Source organism: Carassius carassius, chromosome 4 (assembly GCF_963082965.1).
Source record: "Carassius carassius chromosome 4, fCarCar2.1, whole genome shotgun sequence".
In the NCBI taxonomy this organism is placed as follows: Eukaryota; Metazoa; Chordata; class Actinopteri; order Cypriniformes; family Cyprinidae; genus Carassius; species Carassius carassius.
The window spans coordinates 41,558,963-41,581,937 of record NC_081758.1 but is presented as its reverse complement, the minus strand read 5'-3'; the positions used below and the strand labels follow the sequence as shown (position 1 = coordinate 41,581,937).

General features: G+C 34.0%; 1 protein-coding gene across 4 annotated transcripts in view; it reads right to left on the bottom strand.

Moving 5' to 3' along the window:
- Positions 1–366: 366 nt before the first annotated feature.
- The window catches only part of LOC132140060 (ras-specific guanine nucleotide-releasing factor RalGPS1-like), a 124,583-nt gene continuing 101,974 nt past the window's right edge, over positions 367–22,975 (bottom strand). For 2 of the 4 annotated variants that reach the window (XM_059548850.1, XM_059548847.1), the window contains exons 10-19: positions 17,049–17,116; positions 10,814–10,940; positions 9,122–9,273; positions 8,261–8,309; positions 6,199–6,279; positions 4,348–4,453; positions 3,640–3,732; positions 3,350–3,455; positions 3,172–3,263; positions 367–2,370 (exon numbers count right to left, since the gene is read on the bottom strand). In XM_059548850.1, coding sequence (XP_059404833.1) covers positions 2,341–2,370; positions 3,172–3,263; positions 3,350–3,455; positions 3,640–3,732; positions 4,348–4,453; positions 6,199–6,279; positions 8,261–8,309; positions 9,122–9,273; positions 10,814–10,940; positions 17,049–17,116 — 904 coding nt within the window. In that variant the 3' untranslated portion in view covers positions 367–2,340. The remainder of the gene's footprint in view (positions 2,371–3,171; positions 3,264–3,349; positions 3,456–3,639; positions 3,733–4,347; positions 4,454–6,198; positions 6,280–8,260; positions 8,310–9,121; positions 9,274–10,813; positions 10,941–17,048; positions 17,117–22,975) is intronic. The other 2 variants (XM_059548848.1, XM_059548849.1) reach the window with 2 other exon arrangements.

The following is a 22,975-nucleotide window of genomic DNA, read 5'->3' as shown; positions in this document are numbered from 1 at the left end:
CCTGTCATGCAGATCTGTCAACCAATTTTAGAGGGGACCTTTTTTTTGTTTCTTTACTGACAAGCACCCGTTACCTGAAGGAAGGCTCCCAACTATGTTCTGCAACCAATTACCTTAGAGTGACCCCTATAGACACATATCTACATGACAAATTTGTAAATAAAGACTCCAAAGAAGACTCCTACAGCAATACTCATTTGAAGTGCATGGAGCATTTAGGATTGAATATAGACAGAATATGTTCTTTTAGGTGTTGTTTAAGCAGAGTGCACTAAACACCAATATATCCCAATCCTTCTTATTCGCAGCCTCCTAATCACAGATAAATTCCTACAGAAATCAAATGAAATGTGAAAATGAAGAATAGTGTTCACTGGAATATAATGTTTTTACAGCCTTTTAGTTGATAAACTGCAGTGCACCACGACGGCAAACAAGAAATAATTTAGCATCATATTTACATGGCAACATAACAAGTGTTCATTCATAGTTCCAGCACAAACGAACATAACATAGATGCAGTGCAGCTGTACATGTGTGTGTTTCGTCTTCAACAAAAACTGTGGCCTGTTTAAAGCTGAATTCATATACAGAAAGGCAAAACTGATGCCAGATAAACAATACTCTCAACAAAGACTAGTAATCACTAGCCTTTACAATGTTAAAGCACTTTTCTTTCCATGTTACAGGTCATTGTGACCCACTATCAAAAAAAAAAAAAAATACAAAAAATCTCAGGTAGAAGTATATGCAAAACTGTATTCTGAAGTCATATGATTTGAATGTCAGAAATGGAGTACTTTTGTGTTTTTCAAATCAATTTCATTGTCTTCGTATGGAAAAAGTTGCATGAAGAAACTTTTTATGAATTTTTTCCTTTCGTGTTCCACAGACAATAAATCATCAAACGGGTTTAAACGACATGAGAGGGAGTAAATAATGACAAATTCTTCAAAATCAATATTCTTTCAGTTCCACATCATTGCATATATTCAAGCATTCCGCAGCATTGATCCATGCAACAACAAGACAAACCTCATAACAATTTCACACCAAAGATCAAAAGACAAACAAAAAGGAATTATGTTTTGCATAAAGAAAATTTAACCTATTCTTATGTATTTTTTTAAGCTAGCGACACTACTTTCAATTACATTTTAAGCACAGTTTAATTGTATTAAAATATAAAAAGTGCATTAATAAAAAACAAAATCATGCATAAATGAAAGGAAGTTCAATAAATATGGCTATGAAATATAAATACAGAAAATTTAAAGAATGTGATGTTGTTTGTATTACACTAATGAGAATTTGAGGGTAAGATGTGTTTAATTGTCATGAAAATAATGTCGAAAACACTAAAGATCCTAAAAACAGGCTTAATTTTCTTTAAGCAAAATATTATTAAACTAATTTTGTTCTATTTATTTTGGGGTAAGATGTGAAATGGTACGTTTTTGAAAAAAGCAGATCTTGTTTTTGTGAGATGGGCTGAATGGAAATAAGCTTGTATTTTAAAAATGGTATTGTCTCATTAATGTACAAAGAACACTATCAAAAGTGACAAACACAAACCTTTTGCACAACATGTTTAAGCTGGTTTAAGTTGTGAAAAAACCTTCATTTGACAGGAAATGCCTAATGATCTGTTAATACTTAAAGCCCAAAACAAGCTTTCATGAGTATAAAATGACTAAAACAGAAAGTAGATTCAGAATCCCTGATGTTAGCAAGTCACACAAACCGCCTTCAAGCAGCATCATCACATCATAACATTAACCAGAAATAAAAATCACTGTTTGATTAGTCTGTAACTAAACCAGTGAGTCTCATTAGCTGGTTTAGGTCTTCATCGGTGGTTTGTTTTGTTATAGCTCTTTGCAGGAGCAAATGCATGTTAGTTTGGCTTTTTATTCTTATATGCTACAGGCGGCATGATTTCTCTTTCATACTGAAACTCACTTATATCAGCACAAAAATCCCATCTCGAGCTTAATTCCCTTAATGTACTTCACTGAAGCCACACAAACACCTTGAGATGAAAAGGTCTCCATTGTGAAGACATGATGGAGCTGTAAGGGGCCAGGTTCACCTGTCCTCCTACTGTACCACATACTAGTGTGCAAACCTCCACGTCCGGCTCTGAAACACATCCTGATGTTAGATGTGTGTGTGGGGCTCGTGGAGGGCCAGCGGATCAGAGCGAGACCTTTGGCTCAGTGGACTCTTCAGCATTGAAGGGTTTTTGCTCTTTCTTCGTCCTTTTGTTGAACCAACCATGTTCTCTGTAGGCCTTTGGCACTTTATAAATGTCTTCAGTCAAGAGTTAAACAAGTCTGTTTACTCAAACGACATGAGATTGGCTGGTATCTACGAGAGCAGAAACAGCGTTAAGCATTTATACTGTAGTGGTTCTCAGTAGCTGAACAATGTCACAACTTGCTGCATTAAGACAGAACTCGTTCTTATAAAATATTAAATATCAGGTCATATAAATCTATACACTAACATTCAAAAGTCTGGGTAAGATTTTTGTCTCTTCTGCTCACCAAGCCTGCATTTATTTGATTAAAAATACAGTAAAAACAGCAATATTGTGAAATATTATTACAATTTAAAATAACTGGGTTCTATGTGAATTTATTATAAACTGTAATTTATTTCTGTGATGCAAAGCTGTATTTTCAGCATCATTCCTCCAGTCTTCAGTGTCACACGATCTTCAGAAATCATAATAATATGCTGATTTGCTGCTCAAGAAACATTTCTGATTGTTATCAATGTTGAAAACAGTTGTGCTGCTTCAATGTTTTGTGGATTCTTTGATGAACAGAAAGTTGAAAAGAACAGCATTTATATGAAATGGAATCTTATAAAACATTGTTAACGTATTTACTCTCCCTTTTGATCATTTTAATGCATCCTCTATGAATAAAAGCATTCATTTCGTTTTTAAAAAGCAAAACAAAAATCTTACTGACTCCAAAACTTTTGAACAATGGTGTATTTATATTGTGCACATACATATGTATATAAATAAATATCAAAATATAAAACACATATTCAAACATTAAAATATTAATATGTGAAAAAAACATTTTTTTGTTCATGCTCTCCCGTCCTATCAGAAGCTAAGTGTGTGGAAATAAGTGGATCAGTGATAATTGATACCTGAGGTCTTCTTCTGTGACAGGCCTCGTCCAGGTGCCTGTGCCACATGATCGCAGTGAACCGATCACTTGTCCGTAACTTGTAAACATTCCCTGAGAAACACAGGCATTCTGCTGCAGTCATGTGGATAACATCATTTAAGAATGATTTAAATAGATTTAGATTGAGTCAGGTTTACCTTTGTCAGGATGGTTGAGCTGAAAGATGTTGGGTTGAGCCGGATCATCCGGCAGCACCACCATCCAGCCCACAACACACACTTTCTTACACGCCGAAGACTTGTACTGTGTGTTACACACAGTGAGATTCCATCAAATGTCAAATTACTCATTTTTCATCTTAAAAAATGAAATATGTCTCCATGAATGTTGGCATTTTTTATTTATTTAAAATAAATTATGAAGTGTATTTACTATGTATTTTTTAATAAAAGTACAGAACTGCTGTGAGATTCTTTGCATCACTCACATGTTTCCGTTCTGTGGCTCGCAGGGCTTTGGATTCGTAGAATAAGAGAGTGGAACCAGAAAGTGTGATCCAATACCGCGTCCACGAGGAGAGCTGACAACAAAACACCACACGACATACAAACATGATGAAAACTCAACTCAGATTCACATGCACTAAACTGGGAAACACTTCCACAAGATCCTGGGAAATTACTGTAGCTCAAACAAGAGAACATGGTGCCAACATCAATGTTCAAGCAGGGAATGCATGAACTGATCAAACGTTTACATTTGGATAGAAGCATCTGCCAAATGCATAATTGTAAATATAGAGAAATCCTGGTATTTAATATATATTAGATGACGAATGAAGAAACAGACTTTGGAATGATCTTTTTTGATGTTTTGTGTTTGTTCGTGTTGACCACTAGATGGAGTCCTGAGTCAAATATTCTGTTCATTCAAAGCCACAGGGACACACCGGTTGGTCAGTGTGAAAGATTTCTGAAATGTAGTTTGTTCAGGATGCTTTTAATATCTCTTGAATGTCATGAAACCTTTACCAAATATTTAAAATATATTTTGGCCCCATATAAACATGCAATCTTCAAGCTGACATCTTTGGTACAGTTTCTGGAGCCGTAATAGTGATGCATGCATCAAATGCATATATTTATATACTGAACATTGGCATATATTTAAACATTTTTGTTCCCTTCCTGTTCACCTTGGGTTTCCTGCCCTCCTTCAGCAGGGTTTTCCTCTTCAGCGGTCCCTGCATCGTGACTCCACCTGACTCTCCGTGAGCCAGACTGGGCTCAGCTACTGACGGACTGCACAGAGGGAATCACATTAACCCAACACCTTCTCAAAAACAACAACAGCCGTGTGTGTGTGTGTGTGTGTGTGCTGTTGCTTCTCATAGCATGTAATGAGGCCTCAGAGAGCAGATGTTCCTGCTCACATCTGCTGTGAGGATGTGATGGAGCTGCTGGAGAGCTCAGGCTGAGGTGAAATGTGAGTCTGAGAGAGTAAAGAGAGCGCTGATGCAGGACAGAAAGGTTCCCTTCACCCAGAAAACACCCCACTCACAATACATCGTCTCTGCTTCAAAACCTATGTAGAAGACCAGCACCATCTATCAAATCCATTGATTTTATACATTATGAATGGCTAGAAAATCAAAAAAAAAGTATTATACCATCATTATATAATCAATGTTGCTCTGTCGAGTCTCCTCACGTACGTCAGTCACACTTGCATTGTTTTCAAGAATCTTTATTCAACTAAACAACAATCAAAGGCCCTTTGAATAAAAGCCTTAAAACTCATGTTTTTCAATCTTCCAGATGCCACAGACACCATATGATTTTAAAAGCAGCTTTACATTTGTATGTATAAAGAACTAATTTATATAAAAAAAAAGAAATATAATATAAATATATAAAAAAAAAATATTATTATAAATATGTGTAAAATTTTATTTGGAAAATAGACTATAGTCCTGTACTGCATTATTTAAATAAAGTTTTTTTTTTTTTTTACATATTTTTTTATATTTTGATTTAAAATATCTTTCTTAATATTTTTTAATCTGCTTTAAAATCAGATTTAATTATATTACATTATATAGTTTTTCATACTCTAGTTCTGTAGAGTTTAGATGTATTTAAATATTTTTTATTTCATTTTTTTTTTATCAAACTCACTAATTCATTAATTTATTTAATCTATTTTTTATGATTTATATATTTGAACCTAATTGTTATTATTTATTTTAATCTTATTCATTTCTTTATTTTAATATATTTTTTTATTTTCACCTAATTGTTATTATTTAATGTATTTTTATTATTTATTTTTTAATAAAAATTTTTATTTGTAATCTTTTATTTTTTTATTTATTTGTATATTTTTGTTGTTTACTTCAAACTAATTGTGATTGTTATTGTTTATTTTAAACAGTTTCTTTATTTAATGTTATTTATTTATTTAAAAAGAAAATTCTACATAGCCTCAGTTTGAAAAGCCCTGTGCTAAATGACTGAATGCTGTCCATGTAGAGCAGGGATAGGCAGCTCCGGTCCTGGAGGGCCACTATCCTGCAGAGTTTAGCTTCAGCCCTCATAAAAACTCACCTGCCTGTATCTATCTAGTAATCCCGAAAACACTGATCGCCTTGTTCAGGTGTGTTTCATTAGAGTTGGAGCTAAACTCTGCCCTCCAGGACCGGAGTTGCCTATCCCTGATGTAAAGTGTCACACTAGTTAGGATGCTGAAGGAAGCCATCTAGGTAGACAGGACAGGACAGTGGGCTGTAAACTAGCTGGTTAGGTTTTGGAACGGAGCCTTTCCCTTGTATAAATACAGTAATTCTGTACTATAAACATCCTGAAATGATGGCAATCTGATGCCTGGTAAAGAGAGAACAGATGGCAGACATGACAGTCTTCAGACTAAACCAGAAAAGAGAGTGAGACTGGAATGTTAAAGAGGAGACGCTGCATGCCAAGACAGGTGAACCCGATGCCCCAGAGGAATGGAGGAGGTGACCTTTGACCCAGGCAGGGGTTTGTACCTGTGGCCTTGGCTGCGACCTCTGGGGGAGCTGCGGAGAGGAACCCTCCAGTTAGGGCCCAGAGTCGAGGACATGTGGCCCCTGTTTGCACATTCACTACAATGAGTTTGACTGATACTGACACTACACTCAAACCGGTATTAAGGCCTACATTTCTCTACTGAATTGCAGATCAAGTTTTCAAAGTTTTAACAAACTAAAACTTAATGCAATGCATGTTTGTCAGTCATACATGAGTTAAACAAGCAAGAAACGGTTCAAATTTCTCTAAAAAAAGGCTTATTTTATATATATATATATATTTGAAATAATTTAAATGCTGTGATTTCAAAATGCATTAATTCAAATGGCTTAGAATCAGCAATAAAATTAAATAAATAAAAAATGGAAGCTTTTTTCTATAATAAAAACAGTTTAATTGTGACATTTTCATCTGAAAATGTTGTCTATATAAATCAGAACTGCATTTTAAATTCAGATTTAAATCCAAATTCACATCTTGTAATTCAGACTTTTTTTCTCTGAATTCTGTTAACTTTTTTTTTTTGTCTCATGGAATAAAAAATTAAAAGATAATTGTGCATTTTTTTATTTTACAATTCAGAGGTTTTTTTTTTGCAAATCTGACCTTTATTCCTCAGATTTGTGAGAAAAATTTACCAAATAGAAAAGTCAAAATCGTGAGATAAAAAAATCATAATTACCATATTTATTTATTTTGATCCCGTTTCCATATAAGTCTGTTTATTGTCTTTGCAGTTAAAATTATGAACATGGTTAAACCATGACTAGCTGTAGAACAAGCAAATAAACATCTAAACAATTTGGATATTTTTTGATGATAAATAAATCTGGTTATTGTGAATTTAAAATTATTGTGCATAAATCTAATCGGTTTAATTTATGTATACAGTAGTTGACAAATTTGCATCACATTCAGTTTATTAGTTTCAAATGCAAAACATAAATCTTACATTTAGACCTAAATATATTTTGAGCACATACACTCACTGATAAAAAAAAAAAAAACGGAATCTGTGCAAATGTGAAATATGTGGATACTTCACATAATGAAAACTCACTTTCTCTTTTACATGCAATTCAAACATGAAAGTACAGTGATGACTTTCAGCTTTTTATTAAAAAAGCACAATTACACAGCTCATATGATTTTTGCACAATATCCCAAGAAATCAAATGTTCCAACACAAAGGATTGTGCAAACTGAAGACTAGTGCAAAAGTTGCCTGCATCACTGTTGTGTCACTGTCTGCTTTTATTGCATGGAAAAGAGCAGCATGAACATCAGCTAAACATTTCCTTTTGTGTCTCACAGAAGAAAGTCATAACATGAGTGTGAATAAATGATGTTTCATTTTCTGCTGAACTAAGCCTTTAAAGACCAATTTTTTTTGTAGTTGTTTTGTTATTTATATGCATATAAAAGTGTTCTCCTGTGGAATGGACATATAAAGATGTTAAACATTTATATACATATATAGCTGGAAACGACAGGCTAAATGAACAACAAAAACAATTAGTACTGCTGAGCTATGAAAAATTAATAAAGTAATTCATTTTAGAAATCAATTTTTTTTACTTATAGCATGAAGAAGTTACAGTACATGGCAGTTCATCTAATGAAGATTATAATGTAACACTTACAATACGTTTCATTTGTAAACATCGCATCAGTTAACATGAATGAATGAATAGTGAAAAAACCTTAACCTTAGTTCACGTCAACATTAAGTGATACATTATTAATGGACCTGAACTAACAGGAACTAGCAATGAACAGCTGTATATTTATAAACAAATATTAATGAGTACTGTAACAAATGTAGTGCTCATTGATGTTAGTTTATGCATTAACTAATGTTAACTAACGAGATGTTACTGGTCAGACTCTTTTATTAATAATCTCAGACTGCCAGGCCAGGAAAACCTTTTCTTTTCTCATTATAGTTGTGTTTTCCTCTAGAATGAACGGAGGCAGTCATACTAAAGCTGCAATGTAATGTTTAGACACAAACACATGACAAGACAGACAGAGTCTCACCTCTCGAGCCCTGGAGAAAGATCATCACAGAACGAACTCTGACTGCTGCCTGATAAAACACAAACCAAAAAAACCTCACAACCGTTTCATTAGCACTACAGTACGGCCTCAAAGACATTCCTGCGGCTGCACTCAAAACAATGAAGACATGCAGTTTTATTCAAATCTTATTTTAATTATTTCATTAGAAGTCAACAACACAAAATCATTTCGACTTGTCTCTCATTTCGTTGCAATAAGGAAGTGCATTGGGTCAGGCATTAAAAACACTGAAAGCCACAAGACTTTGCATGGGATTTGTGTGGTAGAAACACTCAGTATTGCAAAGTTAGATTTAGTCTTTCAATTCTGTTCCCATTGCGACATAATGGCAGTTCTTTTCCTTTTGCACAATGCATGCAAGACATGCAATGATTCCAGAAATCTAATATCTATGCTTTATATCTGCTTGCATATATGCTTGATTGCTTATAATGTCACAAAATGCAATTGTCTCCAGCTCTAATCTGCTAAATGCAACTATAAGGCAAGAAGATATTAAGATATAATACGGTAAACTTCATGATTTTCTGTAAAGGTGCTTTAAAACAATGTGTGTGTAAACAACCATACAAATAAATTTAACTCGACTAATTCATGTAAGTGCTTTAACAATAATATAAAAGCTTCACCTTTCACGTGCTGGTTCAGTTTACTTCTAAGTGCATTACTCAAAACCTTTTTTTAATGTATTTTCAAGGGCTAATTCTAAATGATTTTCAGCAGTAATCAATATCATGCCACAGAGATGCATTAAACCCGGAACATTCCTTAAATAGGATGTGCAGGGCTTTGGTAAAACGCCACAGCTTGAGCTGATACCTATAGGGATGCCGTTGGACACGGTTGAGTTGTGTGGGTTGTTCCTCGCAGGACTCTGGGACTCCAGGAAGCTGTCGTCCAGCAGGTGACGTGGTTTCTCTATGGGGAACGTCGCACTTTTACTCTCAACCAAACTGAAATGCCACATCATACTGTGAGAGAGAGAGAGAGTCAAAAAACCATCATGAGGCATGAGATTGTGCAACACCACAAGTAGTTTGTTTGCCAGACTAAATGCAAAAGTGCTGCATATTTGATATTTAGTTTACAGTTACACTAACACTCAAGTTTGAGGTTGGAAAGATTTCTTAATGTTTTTGAAAGAAGTCTCTTTTGCTCACCAAGACTGCATTTGTTTGACTAAAAATGCAGTATAACAGTGATTATGTCAAATATTTTTTACAATTTAAAATAACTTGTTTCTATGTGAATATATTGTTTATTGCTGTAAAGCAAAGTTGTATTTTAAGCATCATTACTCCAGTCTTCAGTGTCACATGATCTTCAGAAATCATTCTGATATCATGATTAACTGCTCAAGAAACATTTCTGATTATTATCAATGCTGAAAACAGTTGTGCTGCTTTATATTTTTGAAAAAACTGAGATACAGATGATGGATTCTTCTAAACCTATTTCTTTTTTTTTTTTACTTAACATAAATTAATAAAGTGAGTAAGTGAAGTGACATTCAGCCAAGTGTGGTGACCCATACTCAGAATTTGTGCTCTGCATTTAACCCATCCGAAATGCACACACACAGAGCAGTGAACACACACACACACACTGTGAACACACACCCAGAGCAGTGGGCAGCCATTTATGCTGCGGCGCCCGGGGAGCAGTTGGGGGTTCGATGCCTTGCTCAAGGGCACCTAAGTCGTGTTATTGAAGGTGGAGAGAGAACTGTACATGCACTCCCCCCACCCACAATTCCTGCCGGCCCGGGACTCGAACCCACAACCTTTCGATTGGGAGTCCGACTCTCTAACCATTAGGCCACGACTTCCCATGTTAAGTGGAATTAAATATAAAAAAGAAACCTTTTGTGTTAATTTGAACTAGTTGCCAAGGTTAACTAGATTTACTCAAATACTAAAACTAATTAAAACTTGGTAGAAAAAACAACTATACAGGTTTATCTAGAGGTTTATAGAGGTTAAAAGAAAATGATAAATATAAAAATAAAAACTAATCTAATATATTAATACAACTATAGTATAGTTATAGTATCTCAGTGACACTAAAATAGCAAAACAGTACCACCTATATATATATATATATATATATATATATATATAATTATGGGTTTTATGGAATAATTCATGAAGTGCAATAATAATAATAATAATAATAATAATAATCTTCACATTTATGCATTAAATCCTCCAGAAAGCTGGGCCTCTGTACTTCCAAATGCATGACTTTAAATAGATTATATTTATTTTGAAACTGAGGCATGATTCAATCTAATTTGATGAATACAAAGTTTAAAGAACAGCATTTACTTGAAATAGAAATCTTTTCTAAGATTATAAATGTCTTTCCCATTTTGATTAATTTAATGCATCCTTGCTGAATAAAAGAATTATTAAAAAAAAAAAAAAATCATACTGACCCCAAACCTTTGATCAAAATACAGTATGCAAGTGTGTGTGTGTGTGTGTGTATGTAAAAAGAGACAAAACAGACGTGTTTCCGAGGCTGTGGCTCTTCCTGTGGCGTGAGGGCGGAGGGGTGGGGATATGAACCCCCACAGTGGCATCAGGGCAAGTGGGCCGTCGCTTATACCTGACCAAAAAAGACAACTCAGACGGACCTGGACGAAGGGAGAAAAGCAGAATGAGTTTTCTCTGCACATGTCTGATTGAGGAGCCTCTGCTTTAGCAATCACAGCCACAACACAAACGTTAACATTCTCCGGTCCTCTTCACCGCAGTCCTGAGAGAGGAAAACACAGAGGATCCCCAGAGGAACAGCATCCACATGTTGCTGTCCGTGAGTCAGTGATCATTTAATCACATGCTTTCTGAGCTGAGACTCGCTCGCCCGATTTTCTTCTACTGCACAAAGTAGCTCTATAACCTTTAGTGAACAAGTATTTTAGCATTGTTTATATACTATTATAGAATGTATTCAAATTTTGAATTAACCCTTTATTTTTATATATATTTTTTAGTTTGCATATTAGACTAGGTATTAGCCATTTAATTTTTTTATTTTTCTATTTGGTTTTGATCCATTATTTTACTTCAGCTTTTTTTCATTTAGATGGCATCAGTGTTATTTTAATATTATTTTTATAATATTATATTTATAAAATTTGAGTTATTTAAATCTTCAGATTTAATTTTAGTATTAATCATTTCGTTGTATGCTTTTGTTATTTTTTATAAATTTTTGTTATATTAATATTTATATTTAGCTTTCATTCATTATAAACTTTATCCTGTTTTACATTTACATGCGGATAGTGTTATTTTCGTATTATTTATATATTATGTTTTTTATTAACATTTTAAATTAGCTTTTATTTTTAACCTTTTTTATTTTAATTATTTTAAGTTTTAGTAATTTCATGTGCTTATCTCATTTTATTTCTATGTAGCTTTCATTTAGTTTTAATCCCGTTTTGCATTTAAATGGCACCAGTGTCTTTTTAGTATTATTAATATAATATTATAGTATTTATTCATATTTTAAATTAGCTTTTTATAATATCCGTCTTCATTTGAATATCAATTTGAGCCTTAGTGCATTTTTGCCATTATTATTCTTTTTTAATTCTCTTAAAAAAAAAAATCTATTTGGTGTTAATTTATTTTTATTTCAGCGTTGTTTTAGCAATTTTAGTACTTCAACTTTAACTTATGTCAGTTTGCTGTTGAGGCAACATTTCTAATTTTCATTTACATTTTCTTTTGGAAAACCATCATTAGCAATGCGAAGATGAAGGAAGTTTTCTCTTTCAGTTGCTCAAAATTAACAGGACTATACTTTGGCATGTTACTAATAATGCAGATGCAGTTCAGCTTATTTATAAGTGCAGATATGCATTTAGCAAACACTTTTATCCAAAATAGAGCATATCTGATATTTGTGCTAAAGGGAAAGTCTGAACAGTTTACATGTTCGCATGGGTAAGTTAATCCAAAAATGAAAATTCTGCCATGATTTCTCACCTTGGTATTGTTCCGAACAATGACTTTCTGCCAAAATATCTTTTTTTGTTTGACACAGAAAGAAAGTCATAGATTGGAAGCACAAACTAGTGTGAGTTCATGTTTGGGTGAACTATCTCATCACATGAACCAATCAAAACGGGCGATCCGAGAGACTCAAGGGCTCATCACAGAGGCCTACACAGTGGACAGAAATATCTTCAGGCATCATGGGAAAGTGGAAACAATGTAGGGCAGCATGCTGAGACACTTACACACAAGAAGACACATTTAATGGAGCGACTGGAGCCTTACACACTGATCAGTCTGCTTTACATCTTATTAAAGGTTCTTGTTAAAAGCTTCATTAATGAGTCTGACTACCAGCTCATGAACTGAACGCCACATTCGGCGCGGTTATTCCATCTGACAATGAAAGATGCATGATGGGGAGAGATCTGATTTGAAGCAGATGTTCATGGAATTAGAGCACGGAATTTTTAAGTAGTATCAGCAATTAAATATAAAATGAAACATGTTATTTCTGGTATGGAGCTACGCTTGTGTCTTTTTTAGGCAATCAAACATACTTTTTTTGAGAGCAACGTGAGCTATATGGTAATTAAATAAGATTGCAAATAAAAAGTCAGTTTTCTATCGAAATAAGAAAACAATATTTACTAAAATATTTGAATGCAAGCTATTTCAAAATGTGTGAATTTAAAGAAAAATGTGAACTTTATAAAAAGTATCTGTAAAATAAATGACAGATTTATGCTTCTTGATTTGCTGGGCTCTCAGCACTTCAAAATAAAAGTCCCTACATGACACTTTTGGGTCTTAAACTTAAAATTTTTTTTTATAAATTAAACAATGGCTTATATGTCAGCTTTGGCAATATATCAGTTGACCGCTACAAAAATTAACTCTATACATCAATTTTTTGCAGGTACAATAGAAAATGTCCTCCAGACATTGAACTGTTGTGCTTTTTGGGACACCCAGGATCGAATCCGACCTGTGTTATGTCCTGATTTAATCTCTAATTCATAATTTCCTGCCTTGAAACAAAATGTGGCAAAAGACTATGATTTTCAAGCTTCAGAGGGAAAGCTGGCAGCACTCGGGGAAACTACAGAGCGGCTGCATCTCTTCCAGAACTCAGATGGCTTTCTCAAACTGTGTTTGCACAGATATTATGCAGGTTATACTGGAAAGACATACATTATTAAATAACTAATATTTAGAGCACAGGTGACACTGAATGCAATTGCAGGTCAATCAATTGGCCTCTCACCTTCATAGGACATTCTGTCTTATTTTGTACTCGGCTACTCCAAAAAGTTAACCATGCGTTAAAACATAACATGTTTTTACAACTAAATGAGTGATTTGGTTGATGTTAGATCCTCTTCTGCTCACCAAGGCTGCATCTATTTGATCAAAAATACATTTCAGAATAACTGATTTCTATTGTAATATATTTTAAAATGTAATGTATTCCTGAATCATTCCTCCAGTCTTCAGTGTCACATGACCTTCAGAAATCATTCTAATATGCTGATTTGCTGCTCAAGGATTCTTTGATGAAAAGAAAGTTCAAAAGAAAAGCTTTTATTTGAAATAGAAGTCTTTACTGTCACTTTTGATCAATTTAATGCATCCTTGCTGAATAAAACTCAGCCCTTCACTTTTGAATAGTAGTGTATGCACAAAAGTAAATGATGACAGGGAAACACAATGTGGATAGCTAGGAACAACACCTGAAGCAGCGGATTTGAGCTTGAGACGTCTCTGTCATGGGTCTGATTGTGATTAAGATCTGCTGTTACAAACATGAACGTAACCGGCTGCTTCCAGCTAATAATAGTTTCTCAGTGATTTATTTGAGAAATATTGTGCATGTGTGTGACACAGAGCAACAGTTACAGTATGTTCACACACAGCCTGGACTTTCCTATCTACACATCTACACATCTGTCTATCAGTCTATCCATTCACCATTCTATTCATCGTATTATCGTTTTATCATCATCCATCCATTCTTCTATTGATCTATCCATCTATATTTCTATCTTCCTTCCATCATTATATTGTTCTGTTCAACTATCTTTCTATCATCCATCCATCCTTCCCCTCTACTGTTCCTTCCATCTATCATTCTATCATCCATCAATCCATTCATCCATCCATACATTCTTCTATTGTTCTACCCATCTACCATTCTTTGATCCATTCACCCTTCTAATGATCTATCTATCATTCTATCATCCATACATCCATCCATCCATCCATCCTTATATCCTTCCTTCTTTTGGTATATCCATCCATCCATCCATGCATCCATCCATTCTTCTATCTATCTATTGTTCTATCCATTTATTCTATCATCCATCCATCCATCCATCCATCCTTCTACTGGTTTATCCATCCATCAATCCATCCATTCTAATGATCTATCTATCATTCTATCATCCATCCATCCATCCATCCTTATATTGGTTTAACAATCTATCTTCCATCCATCCATCCATCCATCCATCCATCCATCCTTCCTTCCTTCCTTCCTTCTTTTGGTATATCCATTCGTCTATCTATCTATTGTTCTATCCATTTATTCTATCGTCCATCCATCCTTCTACTGGTTTATCCATCCATCAATCCATCCATCCTTCTGGTTTATCATCCCTATTTAATCGGTTTATCCAGCTATCATCCATCCATCCATCGTTCTATCCATCTATTGTTCTTTTCATCTATCATTCTATCATTCTTCCATTCTTCTAATGATCTATCTATTATTCTATCATCCATCCATACATTCTTCCATCCTTCTATTGGCTTATCCATCTATCATCTATCCATCGTTCTATCAATCTATTGTTCTTTCCCTATCATTCTATCATCCATCCATTCTTCTTTTGTTCTATTCAACTACTGTTCTTTCATCCATCCAGCGTTTTATTGTTTTATCTAATGCAAATGTAAATTCAATAGTGTTTAAAAAGCATCCTTTGAACACGTAGAAAGAGCAAAGATTGAATCTAGACGACTTGGACATTGGTTTTGATCGGTTGAATGTGTTTTGGTCACTAAATCATACTTCAGTCTGTATTTCATACTTTTGATGACTTTACCAAGATTCTTGAATGTGAAAAATAGTCATCATAAAGAGAGCGTAGGTGTGTCTGAATGGCTGTTCCATGTTTTGCTCTGTTTTCTGGCCTGAGTTTCATGGCAAGATCTAATTTCCTCGGCTGGTTGTCCTCACAAATACATCTGCCGGTTTACATAACAGCCAGTCACCCTGAGACTTTAGGAAAGACCTTGTCCCCCCAGTCCTCGCTGTGATGTAACCACGAGGCCATATATATACACCAAACATTGCATGAAATGAAAAGGAAAAAATGACACATCAAAAGCCAAATGGTCCCAGTCTCCCAGACCGCTGTGTTATATTACACTCGGTCAGATCAAATGTGCACAAATGTGCTCATGTAAACAGTGGGCCAAAACACACAAGGTAATTTGGGCTAGTACAAATTTTGTGACCAATTATTATAATTATTACTAACCGTAGTAAATTCATGGTAAACTACATATTTTATAATGTTTTGTTTAGGGATTTAATTATACAATCTCTGATAAAAATAAATGAATATAGTTTAGCATGGAGCAATCTTTTATATTTTAGTCCTTTCGATGATGCCAAATATTTAATAATTTAAATTCCATGAGTCATATGTGTAGCAAATGATTCAATCAGTGTTTTGAATCAGTTCACAGAAATAGATGATCTGGAAATGAAATCCATCAGTATTTTATTTCAGATCAGACTTGCTTTTAAACTCCTTCTCAGAGCTCTCCTACACTTCATCTAAAAGTTTGGGGTCGGAAAGATTTCTATTGTCATTTTTATTTTTAGGAAGAAATTAATAGTTATATTCGGCAAGGATGCATTAAATTAATCAAAAGAGACAGTAAATAAATGTATATTTACTAATAAGTGTAAATAAATAAATGTTTATTTTATATTTCATTTATGTTAGATTTTTTGCTTTAAATAAATGCTGTTTCATTCCTTAAAGAACCCTGAAAAAAAGTATCACAGTTTCTATAAAAGTATTATTTTTCATATTATTATTATTTATTTTTTTGTCATATTAGAATGATTTTTGAAGATTATGTGACACTGAAGACTGTAGTAATGATGCTGAAAATTCAGCTTTGCATCACATAAATAAATAAAATGTTAAAATATATTACAGTAGAAAATATTTCCCAATATTAGTGTTTTCACAGTAATATTGTCGCTGGAGCTTGAGAAGGTGATTCAAAGCATTGCTCAACGATACGGTTCATCACTGTTTTCTGGCCTCAGTGAGTGATGCCTGCATGTGGAGCTGTGATGTAGATCTGCAGTACTGAGATTATAAAGGCTCCGTCGAGAGCCATTTATGTGCTGTTTGTTTTCTCAGACTACATTCTGTTCCCTTTGCCCTTTCAATGAGTCAAAGAGGATGGGGCCCACCAGGGGCCAGGGACCTCATTCAGATGGGACACAATGGATGCTGGGGGAAAATAACTACAATGTCTTCTGTAAGTTACTACAGTTCAGAATTTGGGAGTCAGTAATTGATTTTTTTTTCATTTGTTTTGAATAATAGCGTATGATAGGGCCTCATGGCAAAAAAATATATTTCGACAACAAAATGCAGATATATTAGAGGTAAAGTGTAGAAATAATGACTTTTAGGCAGTTTTACCTGCAAGATCTTCTTTGGATGTGGCCATGCGCGGCGAGCTGTTCCCTGGTTCAATTTTCAGAGACAGTCTGTAATGGAAAGACAAGCAAAAGTCTCACCAAAAACACTCCACAAGTTCCATGAAGCTTCAGGGTGGTACATTTAAAATTTCAAAAGCAATTAATTTTTGGCTGAAAGTACAGGGTTTGAAGATGAATTTAGTTGAATCGGATCTGCCATAAACACAAAAGAAGACATGTTAATGAAATCACCACATCATTTTACCCTCAACACACAGTGCCACCTTAAACACTCAAAATGTATTTTACTGTACGAGACGTCACTTTTAATTTAAAACAAACATATAATGGAAAACAGGATTTTTCTTGCTCTTTTCTATTAAGAGAATCCACATATTTGTTCAGAGCCATTTTGGCTTGTAAAAGGTGCTTGATCTATGCAGATTTCTCTCCTAATTCAGATCACTTTTTCACTGAAGAAAGCAATATTATGGATTATGGATTCATATTTTAGCAACCATTCGATGTTAAAAACGTCTTGTTTCTTACAAACACAGTTTTTGGATTCACAAGACATTAACTGATGGACTGGAGTGCTGTGGATTATTGTGATGTTTTTATCAGCTGTTTGGACTCTCATTCTGACGGCACCCATTCACTGCAGAGCATCCATTGATGAGACACTGATTCAATGCTGCATTTCTCCAAATCTGATGAAGAAACAAACTCATCCACATCTTGGATGGCCTAATGTGAGGACATTTTCAGCAATTTTTCATTTTTGGCTGAACTACTCATTTAAAAATGTTGATGTACTTAGCATACTTTTACCAAGTGCAAGAAGATGTCTTAAACAGAAATGGCAAAAATGGCTAAAAACAAAAAAACAAGCTCATTAACATATGACAGCCCACATTTACATATTAACACCTATTCAGTATTCCACACCTTAACCTGCCCTGATGAACAACAGACGATGTAAAATGTAATCACTTGCAAAATGCCTAGAGAGACTAGAAAGATCATACAACACTAAGCTGTAACCATTTCACCTTTCAAAAGCTATAAAATCACTTACAAGCCTCAGAGGTGATGTAAAATGTTTTTTTTAGTTGTGTACTTGACCTAAAGGAGACCCAAGCACGATCTGCTGGGCTGATTACATTTCACGTTTTTATAGGGGACCAGTGGAGACTCATTGTTAAAAATTCAATAAACTGAACTGCAGTCTCTTATTTCCACAACATCAAATCTGATTTGACATCCAGAATGCACAGAATATGCAAAAATAGTCTTTAATGGTGTTTTGGCATGATGGAGCATTTAAAATAAACACAGCATGCAGCCAAGTTTCCGTCTCTCAAACAACAAGGCCAAGGTCATGGGTTCAATTCCCAGGGAATGAATTAGCTGAAAAGAATATATATATACTTATATACTTTATTCAAGTTATATATATCACTTGAATAAAGTCACTGTAGATAAAAGTGTCTGCCAAATGCATAAATGTAAAAAAATGAGTATAATTTATTAACTACTTGTCAGTCTCAACAAAAGTGATTTATTTATTTTTTTTACAATTTTGGTCAGAAGTTTTGCTAAAAGTCGATTTTTGCACAATGCTTTGAGCAAACCAGGGTTATTAATTAAACAAAACAAAAAAAAAACATACAAAATAAATTTTCATTATATATAAAAAATAAAATAAACTTTAACCATAATGAAATAAATATATAAACCTTGACCAATTTTTTGTTCTGATAGTTGCCAAAACAACATTTCTCATTTTCGTTTAGCATAACCTGAAACTAAAACTGAAATAAAAATCTATACAAATAATTAAATAAACAAAAACTACAATTGAACAACAACTTTCTTACCTCAAAATATGTAATAAAGTTATAATAATAATATCATATAATATATAACAAAATGTACAAAAATGCATCATTAAAAAATACATAAACAATAATTTAACATAAGGAAATTACTTAAGTTACAGTTAAAATATAGAACAGTTACATTATCTGTTATAAATAAAATAAATCTCACATCAGGGATTTGTTCAGTCATTTATTAAGGTGTGGTACAGTCAGTTTACTCATCTTAAATGCAGCTACTGGACTTTTTGTTTTCTTTCTGACATTTATGATCAATAGAGATCAATTATTGTGTGTTTGAAATAATCAAATCATTGAACACATCTGCAGAAATAACATCCAAAGACCTCCAGGAAAATGAACCGGTTTAAGACCATGGGCACACAGAAGAAAACGTCCTCTTTAAATAACACAAGACAGATTGAAAGTACTGATGGCCAAAGAACCAAATGAAAGGGCCAAAAACAGCAACTCCATAACCTGAAACAGCATTCAGGGGATTGGTGAAAGAAAAGATCAGATTCTTTCTGAATAACACACTGTTTTAGGGAAGTTAAAATACTGAGAGTCAGATAACCGGTGGATGTGGAGAAATCCCTGGAGAAGCGCTAATGACAGCAATCAAGCATTCACTGCTAATTTGCACATAACAGCATTTCTCAGTCACAACAACAAGAAAATTCACTGAGGTTGAGAGTTCAGAAACCAGACAAAACAGAGCTCCTGTGCCACGGCTGTATCCACACGGTAGGAAGCAAAATGATGCGACTACACAAATTATAAGGCAGCACCACATGCATCCGATGCAAAAAAAGCCAATCCCAGAATGCACTGGGACAAGATTGGTGTGAATTTCTGTGAGTACTAAAGAGTTGCACCACAACAAACAGACAGCACGTCTAATTCAAAAAAGATTGTTTCAACAGATTTCTGCCACGGAATTAAAAATCTAAAAGGGTTCTTTTTTAAAAGGCAACTTTTTATCTGACATTCATCGCATGATTTTTATTCCTTGTAATTCTGAGTTGTAATTTGGTGAAAAATCCCAGAATTGCGAGATATAAACTCAGAATTCCAAGAAGAAGTAAAAATTGTGGGATGTAAAGTCAAGATTCAGAGGGAAAAAAAAGCTAAATTACGAGACGTAAATTCAGAATTCTGAGAAAAAAATCCAAATTGTGAAGTGTAATCTCCAAATTCAGAGAGCGAGAGAGAGAGAGAGAGAGAAAAAAAACTAATTCTAAGATGTAAACTCAGAATTCTAATAAAAAAGTTTAAAAATTTTAATTCAGATTTCAGAGAGAAAAAAAAATCTAAATTACGAGACAGAAATTCAGAGCTGAGAAAAAAAAAAGTCAAAATTGTGTGACGTAAACTCAAGGGAAAAAAGGTTCAAATTATGACGTAAATGTAAATGTGAGAAAAAAGATTTTTGAGATAAAATGTCGCAATTACCTTTTAACATTTTTAAATCTTTGGTGGAAACAAGTTTTTTTTATAATAAATATGCAAAGCATATACAGTACATTGGAAATCATTTCAAACTGCTCATTCATCAGCCTCTGTGTCTGGTGGGTGAAGTTCATTTTCCACCCTGGAGCATGTGCAGTGTTTCCAGACCTGTGGACCTGCAACACCAACGCCCTCGAGCCGCCTGCGTCTTTCATGTTCTCAACCCATCCAGAATGCTGGCCACGGATCAGAAAGTGAGACGGCGAGCGCTGATGAGGGAGCAAGCAGCATGATGTCAATCCTGGATGGACTTCAATAGCACACCCTATGGCTTCAGTGTTTGGGGGCACAGATGAAACATCACCATGCAGACCACAAGAAACCGCAGACTTTCATCGAGATTTGGAGCTGAGCCCATCTCACCCGCTATAAAACAGAGCTGAGCGGCGCAAAAAAACACCCTGGAGATTTGAGATGCGGCAAAGCACAAATAACACCATTACAGACGCTCAAGAGTCCCTCTGTCGAATAAACAAAGATGTAAATGCTACTTTAAAAATGTGTTCATCTCCAAAGTGACAAATGACACTGATCCACAACAGCAGCTCTGTGATTTTAACCAAAGCTATTAGTGTAGGTCTTTTTAATGTGACTTTGGTTACATGTGTAGCTATCATGTTTTTCTTATGCCATTATAACATCAAATAACACACAATTAGACACCAAATATTTGGATTTCTGCACTGTACTGTATTGTAAGATTGTTGTGGCCAGTGGAGGAGGTTTTGCTGACATAACAAGAATGGCTTTTGTTAGGTTGGAAGTTAAAATAAGTTGAAAATGATAAATAAAAATCTGTACTGTTTCACACTACATGCAGCATCGATTACAGCAAAGAGCGTTTATGAATTTATAGCTTAAATTTCCTTATTAAATAAAACGTAACTTTATTTGATGAATATAAACTTGCACAAAATAGAATACATATATTTTCAAAACTTTAAATGAAAAAATAATACATTTGTATAATATATAAAAATACATATATTTTCAAAATTAATATAAAATTCTAACTATAAATGAAATATATATACTTGTATAAAAACATTTTTCCCATACATATATAAAAACCTAAATTTAAATTTTAAATGTGCATAATATAAAAATACATATTTAAAAAAATCCTACTTTTAAATGATGAATACAAACTTTCTTATATGCAAAAAACAATTTTCAATGACATAAATAATTAAAAACAATACATTATTTTCATAAATATGTAAAAAAAAAAAACTGACATAAAATGAAAAATATTAATTGGTTTAATAAGTACGTTATATAAATACAGATTCATATAATATAGAATATTAGTTCAAAAATATGCTAAAAATGCAAAACCTAATTTTAAATGACAAATACAAACTTGTATAAAAAATATACATTTATATGAAATGTTGTCAAGTAAAAAATGACCTGGTCACCAAAAAATCCTTATTGGTGAGCCTTGAGTTCCTTTCTCTCGCTCTCTCTCTGTGTGTGTGTGTGTGTTTTTTTTTTTTTTGGTTACACATCAACATTTTAAGCCATTGTTTCTCTCCAAACCTGTGTATAAGACATGATGTGTGATGGATGTATTCCCTGGGACTGCATACTTTACACTGACGAACTCAGATTAAAAAGACATTTACTGATCGTCCATCGTCAGCACAGGATCCGCTCCTAATTCAGCGAAGTGAGTGAAGCAAAGTAAATAATCATTTCAGACGAGCTAAATGAAAGAGTGATGCTGGGAAGTGTTTATGTCTGAGATGAACAGTCACAGGAAACAGAGAAAAAAAGACACTGCTTCTCAGACAGGTACCAAAAGAGCCATGACACACGAGGCTATTGTTTCAAATCTCTGCTAAAGCTGATGAAGGATATTTCAACTTCATAAACAACACGAGACAATATTTCATAATTTAGTGCTAATATGATTGCTTCAGCATACAAAAGCCTTTCAGCAGGGGTGACATCAGGATGTTGGACTCACGATCGCGTTTCCTCTCCCATGGCTAATGTACTTCTGATTCACTGTGTGCTAGTAATTACAGCCGAGTGTCCCACAGATAATCACTCATCTCACAGCATAAACATTGAAATCCAGCATAAACATGGCTTTTTTTAACTCGCTCGGGTGAATTGCTAATTTACAAATTGACTTCACAGCTGTTCATGATGGTATGAGGTGGAGAGGAGAACATTAAAACAAAGAGAGATCTGCTGTATTCTTACCTTGCATCTGGTATGGGACACACGGCTAAAACGCTGCTCATCCCTCTACTTAAAGAGACCCCTCTCATTAAAGGAGTCATATGACGTTGCTAAAAATATATCTTTTTTTGTGTAATGAAATGTGTAGGGTAAAAACTAACAAACATTATTTTCCATATAACATACATTAATGTTTATCCTCTATGCCTTGCCTTTCAGAAACACGTAGATTTTTCGCTCATTCGCGATCTGGATATTAAACGAGACAAAACCAATAAAACCCATTACACACAAAGGCATGTGTTGCATCCAGTGGGGACATAATTACTGATTATAATGACTT